The sequence below is a fragment of the Mustela lutreola genome, chromosome 11, assembly GCF_030435805.1.
Source record: "Mustela lutreola isolate mMusLut2 chromosome 11, mMusLut2.pri, whole genome shotgun sequence".
NCBI lineage: Eukaryota > Metazoa > Chordata > Mammalia > Carnivora > Mustelidae > Mustela > Mustela lutreola.
In genome coordinates, this window is record NC_081300.1 from 93,413,012 (window position 1) to 93,421,871 (window position 8,860).

Here is an 8,860-nt window from a genome sequence, read left to right on the forward strand (position 1 = left end):
GCGGCTTAACCCACTGAGCCACCCAGGCGCCCAAAATTTTAGTTTTATACATATACTTAGCACTATGGTATGTTGGAGTTGTATACTGTTAGAAAATAAGCTTAGTTTTTTGAGTCTAGGTGATGCTCATCAGACATGAGACATTTAGAGGTCTGAAATTCATCCCATGAAGATTAGTAATGAGTAAAGTTTATGAAATCTTGTCTAGAACAAAAATAAATGAAACTTTTTAGGTGAAAGGGAATATGGCTCTATGAAATTCTTGGAAATGCTGGGAAGTAAACTCGATATACATACATCATGTTAAACACTTGCCAGATTTGAAAAGGTGGATGATTTTAACACTTGCCCCTTGACCTTGGGAAAATCAGGGTCTTCTGGTTTCCCAGATATACTACCTCCCACAGAGCCCCAGAACAAAATGGACTCAATAACTATGCCAAGTGGAATCTGAAGATATGTATAATCTGAATAGGGTTTTATTTATTTTTATGTTTAAACACTCTTCATTTAATGAAAGTACATTTATAAGGCAAACTAAAATGATCACACAAACAACTACCCTCATCATGGGTAGTGGTTACTTACAAAGTGAAAGTAATAAAGGTAGGCAAATGCAGTAGTACATGTCAAACAACTGAGATGAGAGATGGCATGTACTAAAAAGTTTCTGGTGAATGGAAAAATTGGCCCAAGACAAATACATTGATGTCTACAGATGCCTGTGAAGAGTTCAAATGAAATGTGGAAAAGAAAAAGTAAAATATTTAGTATATTAAATAAATAAAAGCTTAATTACTAAAATGAGTTCCAAAAGTGGATGAATCCCTCCTCCTACATTAGTGTATTTTTATAGATGGTATATTTTTATTCAGGTCCCATCCCCGAGCCATCAATTCCCACTTCACTTGTACTTCCCTGAGCCTCATTCCCACTCAGTGCTTGAGATGTTTGATATATTTAGCTTCTTCCTCTCACTACTTCTTTTATGGCTCTGATTCTTCCTCTTCTTCCTCTTCTTCCTCTTCTTCCTCCTCTTCCTCTTCTTCCTCTTCTTCCTCCTCTTCCTCTTCTTCTGGCTGAACCTCTTCTGCCTCTTCTGGACCCTTTTCTTTGGGCTCTGGAGGAGCTTTTCTTGAATGTTTACACAAAAGGGCAATAAAAGCAGTTGCTAATATTAATAGTAGGAAAAAAAGTACGAGAAATATTATGATCATATTGTCTATGAACTCATGTTCATTTTTGGCAGCATTGAAAGAATTTTCAGATTCCCGTTGTAAAATAGGAGAGCCACTGTCCACACTACCCCCAGTTCCTATAGTTGTGCAGTCAGGAGGGGCATAGCCAGCCTCACAATGGCAGTGCTTTAAATTGTTGCAAACTCCTCTCCCATTACACATTCGTTGTGGTTCACAGTCGTATTTCAGCACAGCATGATCAATGCAGGAGAAATTCAGACAGATTTTTTCTGGAGCACAACGTGTGCCAGCGTCCACATGTCCATCATCAGGGATATCAGTGTTATTATAGGCATCCACGCTCCAGCACCAGTCATCCCTATGAGGCACCTGGATCATTGTGTGCATGGGTTTGACCACTGGTACATGTTTGACATTTGTACATATAATTTTCCCACAATATATATTTTCAGCTGTACACTTTACATATTCCTGGTTATCTGAAGTGGGAAGGCCACAGTTTCCAAACCGGTCCCCTTTAGTGTTCATGGAAATGTAACAGTCTTCTGGGGCAGACCTTGCAGGGTATCCAAAAACATTTACACATTGAAAATCAGCAGTCTTGCACAGACCATCAATGCAATAGTGAACTCGTTCACAAGGTGTACCATCTTGCTTGTATGTGTTGGTGGGGCATTTGTCAGAGTTACCATCACAATACTCTGGGAGGTCACACTCTCCAAAAGGAGAACGGCACAGGATTCCCTTTTCTAGATATCCACACGTTTCATTACAGCAGAGTCCAGAACTACACAATGCCGTTGCCTTCAGCCTACAAGTTTCGTCACAGCACAGGTTATTACCACAGTCAGGTCCACAGTCACACTCCTCATACATATCCAACACACCGTTTCCACACGTGGCTTGCCTACGCAGGCGACCTTGGGCCCGCGGCTTGTTAAACAGGCAGGCCCCTTTGTGTTCCCGGAGGAACTGGTAGAAGTGGTCAGAGCTGCAGTTGCTGAAGCCACTTTCTTTAGTGATGTTCTCATGCATGAGGCAAGAGAGTTTATCTTCACAAGTGCAGGCCGAGTGGTCGTGCTGAATACCCAAGTTGTGCCCAAGCTCATGGGCCATGAGCGCCGCAAACAGGAGGACATCTTCATGGTGGAAGGATTCAACAGCGGCTGCAAAGCCTCTTGAACAGGCACCATTGAGAAATGCCTGTCCCACATCGTCTTCAGGGTGATGTCCCACGATCAGGTGGGCAACATCGTGCTTCACCCGGGGGAAGAGCTTCTCCTGTCTCCAGCTATTGAAATTCCTCAGTGTAACTCGCAAGTCCGCTGGGACTTCGATGAGGTCCCCCTCGGTCCAGATCTCCATTCCGGCCAGCACCACCTGGGTGTTTATGCCCCGAGTGAAGATGTTGGCCAGAGCAGTGATGTCCATTACTCTCTGGACTGTCTCATCGACGTTCCTGCCCCACATCTGGAAGCGCTGGTTGCTGACCACGACAAACATCTCCACGTACTTGGTGTGTGACCAAAAGGACGGCAGGGCCTGTAGACTGCGAGGCTTCCTGCTCCCTTGCTGCCGGCTGGTGGACACCACTTGGCTGCCTTTGGAAGTGACGCTGCAGGACACTCGAGCTTGGGGTGCCATGGTGTACAACGCATGTTCAAACTGTCTTGAGGTGTCCCTGGGCTCAATGCCATAGGCCTTCCCCTCCTTAATCAGGATGCCCCTGAGGCCTGAACAGGTGTTGAGGGAAACAAAAGAACCCGGGACTCCTTCTAGGTAGCCTTCGTAGTGACAGTCATGAGGGATGAAAGGCACTTCTTGCCCCAGGACCCCATTGTGGTAGCTGAAGATTGGAAAGTTATTCACAAAATAGTCTCTCTTCACCTTCAGTTGAATCACCTGCTTCTGGCCCTGCATTACTAGTGTATAGGATGTCTTTTCCCCTGGGTCTTCCCTTCCCTTGACTGTCAGACTCTTGGGGATGACTGTTTCGTAAGAAGAGTAATACACAGATCCAGGGTCACAGTACAAGCCTGGCAGGAAAATCAGTACCAACACTAGCATGATCCCCAACCTGACACACGAAGGTCCCGGCACTACAGGTGCTCGCCTCCAGCCCTTCATTTGTGGAGCCCAAGCCGGAAGCACTCTGCCTACTCTGCCAGCCCCATAGGCAGCCACTTGGTATTTCTGTAGAGAAGACGAGGAGGAGGCAGACTGTCTCAAAGAAGCTGCCATTGACATGGCCGTTGGGAATCGGTTGATGGTGTCCATCAGAAGCAGCTGTCCCTGACACAGAGACTCTCAGGCGTTAGCTCCAGATCTATGCTGGCCGCATAAAGGGTGGCTACTGCCTACCTGAGAGAAGCATAGCCTCTGGCTGTGTCCTTTCCAGTCTTTCCGATGTTATCCTTCAGGTAGTGTCCTTTCTATGTGACTTCTTCCCCAGCATCAACTTCAGTGCTCCCTGGCTAAGGTCCTTTTGACATCGTGGACTGATGTAATCATGAAGGACTGCAGGTGCTAAAATGCAAGACCCTGCCTGAAGAGTGGAAACAAAACCTCCATGCCTTCTCAACTGTGCCACACGGAATGCCCCACCCCCGCCCCTCCTGTCGTCCGTTGCTTGGCTAACTCCGAGTGTTCCAGACCAGGGGGCTTAGACATCTTTGGAGGCACACTCTGTTGCTCACTTCCCCTCCTTTAAAACTCTTGCTCCGTAACACACGGACATCATAACTCAGATTGTTCTTTGTCCCTGGATGGCATTGTAGGGATATGCGTCATCTCACAGGCCAGTCTGTTAGAAAAGGCAAGTGGAGTGGCAGCCCTGTGCCACAAGATAGACCCGAGTGTGCCGGTGACTCCCGGGGCAAGGGTCAATACCCCTGTGTTTTAACATCGTCAGAGTTTGGTTTCTCACGTTCTGTTTATAGCACTGTCCAATCGTGTGTATGGGGATGCCAGTAGAGCGGCCTGCCCTTCTGGGTGAGTATCATGGGCCCATTGGTGGGTGAGTCCAGGCCCACACTCTTCACAGGATGGCCCTGACATCCTGGTATGCTAATAGTATGCCTGTTGTAATCTAGGTATCCTGAAAGTCTCTCCTGTGTTAGAATACGGCCTCCGTGTGTTCAGTGACCAGTTCTGTCTGTCCATCTTTATTATACCCTCAGGTCTAGGAGAGTGCTTGTCCGAAAGTAGACAGACAAGAATTATTTACCAAGTGAATAAATGACTCCCAGGTTATGAGTGCTGTGATGTCTCATCTGTTGTGTGTTATTTGTTTGTTCCTGCTTGATGCCTGTCCTGAATGGCTAAAAATGTCTTCAGGAAAACCCACAACCATGCTGACTAACAGCACATTTGTGATCTCAATATGTACCTCTTCCTACATTCGGCCAGCAGGTCACTCTCCTGACTTCTTCTGGCCTTACCTTTGGCTGAGAAAAATAGAAGCAGTCCAAAGAGTGCTTCCACGGGTCGGTGCCGGGTGAGCCCCCCTGTGTCTAGATCCTCTCCTACTATGGTGGATAAGTTGTCCATGCTCCAGTCGAAGGCCAGTCCCTCTGCTTGCATGCGGAGTCTCCTCCCCTTTTTAATTTCTCGTGGACTTTGTTTGCTTTTCCAGTTGTCCCTTCTCCCTTTTCCATCTTAAACAATAAGAAAGAAGAAATAAGAAATAAACAAAGGTAAGAAGTCAAACAAGTAAAACAACAAAACAATAAGCTAAATCCTGAGTTATTTTGGTTTGTTTGTTAAAAGAAACTAGATCTCAAAAACAGGAAAGGAAGAAAAACTTACATATATATTTTTTTGTATCTTTGTGTGTATATATCTCTCAATTTGTATGTGTAGGTCTCAAATAAGAAAGAATGAAAAACTTTTATATATAAATATATATAATAAGTATAATATTAATTTATATATAAATGTATAAAATATATAAATATATAAACATATGTATTTATAGGGAAATAAAAACTTACATGTAAATGTAATATAATATCATAATAACATATGTAACTATATATAATAAAAATGCCATAAAATACAACAGAAGGAAACATAAAGTATATATCACAAACTTTAATAAGAACCAAAAAAGAATTAAAAAAAAATAAGAAAACACCTGAAAAGAGTAAAACTGAAAGACTAATGAATAATAATTATTTTTAAAAAGCTGTGAATGCTCTATACTGTCTTTCATTTCAAAAGCTGAAGTCTTCCAGTTCCCTATAATGGGAAAACTTGGTGCTAGCGAGTTGTTCCAGCTGGTCTTCTGGCAGAGGGGTCTGTGGCGGGGATGCTCGGGTATCCTTGCTTGGTGGAATTGCCCTGCTATTACCAGGGAGCAGGGCTCAGTGCAAGCAGCTCCAGATTGCACTGTGTTGCGCACTGTTTTGTTCTCTGAAGGCCTTCAGCACCGATGCGGTTGGGGGTATGGATATGGCCGTGCCCCGATCTCTAGCCACCACCACCCACCCGCACTCTTCAGGGAGCCCTCACGGGTGCAGTGAATCACCTCTTGTCTCCCTGGTTTCCGACGGAACTCTTTGTTCACCCAGCCTGTGACCGAGCATTTTTATCTCAGGCACCCACCCAGCTCTGAATCTCCAAACTTGACAGACTCCTGCAGTGTGAACACATGCCATTTTTCCCAGGAAGGGGGGTGCGGGCCTCGCTGTACTTCTGCCTGTTGCTGTCCCCTGCCCAGAGAGCAGTCATACCACCATGAAGCAATTCACAGTATATGGCAACACAGAGCAGAAAGCTGGCCGCTAGGCCTGCTGTTTTCACCTGGCTTCCCAGCTCCTATCCCTGAAAATCCTGCCACACTCTGGCTCCCCACTTTCTTCTTGTGACCTTGGGGATCCCGGGGCCACGCTATCCGATGTGGGATTCCACCCCACCTCGTCACCTGAGCATCTTTAAGCCAGGGACATCGCCCACTGTAGCAGATTCCTAAAGTTCCGATTTTGTGCTCCCCTGCTTATAATACTTTGAGGGAGCTTCCTTAAGCAGGCTTCCTCCCTCCGCCCTATCTACCCATCTATTGCCCAGGATTCACATCTTCACACCTCCTACCTTCCAAAAGGTGGTCACTCTCCTATTTGTAGAATTGCAGCAATTCTTTTCTTGGAGCTCTGATTAATTTTGCAGGTGTTCAGAATGATTTGGGTAACTATGTCGCTGAATTCCAGGAACCAGACGAAACTAGGGTCCCCTACTCCTCTGCCACCTTAACTTCTCCTCTGTGATTTCCTTTAGAAGAGTTTCCTCAAAAGGTCAAGTTCATAGAGAAAGTAGAATAGAGTTGACCAGGAGCTGGGGAAAAGAGTGACCGGGAGTTATTACTGTCTAATGGGTACAGAGTTTCAGTTTGGGACGATGACAGGTTCTGGAAATGGATGGTGGTGAAGGCTGTCCAGCAGTGTGAATGTACTTAATGTCACCAAACTGTACACTTAAAAAATGGCAAAGACAGTTAATTTTATGTGATTTATATTTTACTGATGGAGGGAGACTGCTGAGTAGGTACAACCCGAATGACGTGATCAACAGTTTTTGCTCCGTAGAAATCACCCATGTGCCATTGCCAATCACGAATCTCCTGCATCGGAGATAATCATGATCCCATCTCTCATGGAAACCACTTTCTCCTTTAAAAAAATTGTTTTGCTTCCCAAGTATGCATCCCAGTGTAACTGTGTAATTTTATTTTACTTGTCTTTTAGTAACACCTTTATTGAGATACAATTCACATGGCATGATCATTTTTGTTTAAGGAGTCCAGTTCAAATAAGTCAAGCAGAGAAAGTCAGTTTTCCTATGTGTTCACTTACTTGTGGAACATAAGGAATAGCATGGAGGACATTAAGAGAAGGAAGGGGAAAATGAAGGGATGGGAATCACAGGGGGAGATGAACCATGAGAGACTGTGGACTCCGAGAAACCAACTGAGAGTCTCAGAGAGGAGGGGTGGGGGATGGGTTGGCCCAGTGATGGGTATTAAGAAGGGCACGTATTGCATGGAGCACTGAGTGTTATACACAAACGGTGAATCATGGACCCTACATCAACCCCGATGATGTACTGTATGGTGACTAACATAACATAATATGAAAATAAATAAATAAAGATTCCAGTTCAGGGGCACCTGAGGGGCTCAGTTGGTTAAGTGTCTGCCTTCAGGTCAGGCTGTCATCCCAGGGTCCTGGGATCAAGCCCCACTGAGCAGAGAGACTGCTTCTTCCTCTCCCTGCCACTCCCCCTGTTTGTACTCTCTCTCTCTCTCTGTCAAATAAATAATATCTTCAAAAAGTAATAAAATAAAGTTCATTTCAGTGGTTTGTAGTATGTTCAGAAAATTATGCAACCATCACCGCAGTCGATTTTCGAACATTTTCCCTCACCCTCTAAAGAAAACTCTCCCATTCATTAGCAGCCCCTCCTCATATCTCCCCTCCCCTGAGACCTTGGCCACCACCAGTGTGTTTTCTAGGACTTTGTCTGTTCTGGGTATTTCATAGCAAGAGAATCCTACAAGTTGTCATCTTCTGTGATGGACTTATTTCACCTCACGTGTTTTCAAGGATGAGCCATGTTGTTGCATGTGTCAGTACTTCATTTCCTTTGGGCCAAATAGTTGATTCCTTCTGAATAAGGAATATGCCACATTTATTTATTTGTTTGTTTGTTTGTTTGTTTATTTTGGACTCATCAGGGGTTGACCATGTTGGTGGTTTCCATTATTTGGCTATTGTGAATAATACTGCTGTGGACATTGGAGTAAAAGTTTTTGCTTGGACACATGTTTTCATTTTCCTTGGGTAGGTGCTTGGGAGTGGAATTGCTCAGTCATGTGTTAACTCTGTGTTTAGCGTTTCGAGGAACTGCCCAGCTCTTCTCTAAAGCAGCTACATATTTTTCCATTCTTGCCAGCCGCGGAGGAGGATTCCAGTTTCTCCACATCCTCACTGACATTCGACACTGTCTGTCTTTTTGATTTTAGCCATCCCAAAGGATGTAAAATGGTATCTCATTGTAGTTTTGATATGCACATTTCTGATAATTCATGATATTGCACGTCCTTTCACATTCTTATTGATCTTTGTTTCTTCTTTGAAGAAATGTCTGTTCACAGCCTGTGCCCTTTTAAAATTGGACATCTTTTTCAGTAGGAGTTCTTGATCTTTTCTGGGTACTAGTCCCCATGAGATATATGACATGCTAATATTTTCTCCCATCCTGTGGGCCGGCCGTCTTTTCACTTTCTCAGTGCCGTGTTTCTCTCAGAGTGGAGAAGTATTCCATTTCTCCTTCCAATCTTTTTTATTGAGGTAAAACACACATAGCATAAAATTTACCATTGTAACCATTTGTAAGTACACACTTCAGTGGTATTAGATACATTCATAATGTGCCACCGTCACCACTATCAATTTCCAGGACTCCTTTTAATCTTAAAACCTATAACTGAAACTCTCTAGTTATTAAACTGTAAATCCCCATTGCCTACTTTCCTCCAGGCCATAGCCACCACCATTCTACTTCCTGTCTCTAGGATTGTGACTACTCTGGGTGCCTCCTATGAGTGGACTCATACAAGACTCGTCTCTTGGGAACTGGCTTATTTCCCTTAGCATAATGTCCTT

General features: G+C 44.3%; 1 protein-coding gene across 1 annotated transcript; it reads right to left on the reverse strand.

The window, feature by feature from the left end:
- Positions 1–461: 461 nt before the first annotated feature.
- On the reverse strand, positions 462–3,885 carry LOC131811580 (disintegrin and metalloproteinase domain-containing protein 1a-like). Its single transcript, XM_059140234.1, has one exon. It carries the CDS (start codon positions 3,474–3,476, stop codon positions 987–989), a length of 2,490 nt encoding a protein of 829 aa, XP_058996217.1. The 5' UTR covers positions 3,477–3,885; the 3' UTR covers positions 462–986.
- Between the last annotated feature and the right edge of the window lie 4,975 nt (positions 3,886–8,860).

Excerpts from the sequence above, each read along its gene's own strand:
- LOC131811580 (XM_059140234.1), bottom strand. The coding sequence starts at position 3,476 with ATGGACACCATCAACCGATTCCCAACGGCCATGTCAATGGCAGCTTCT.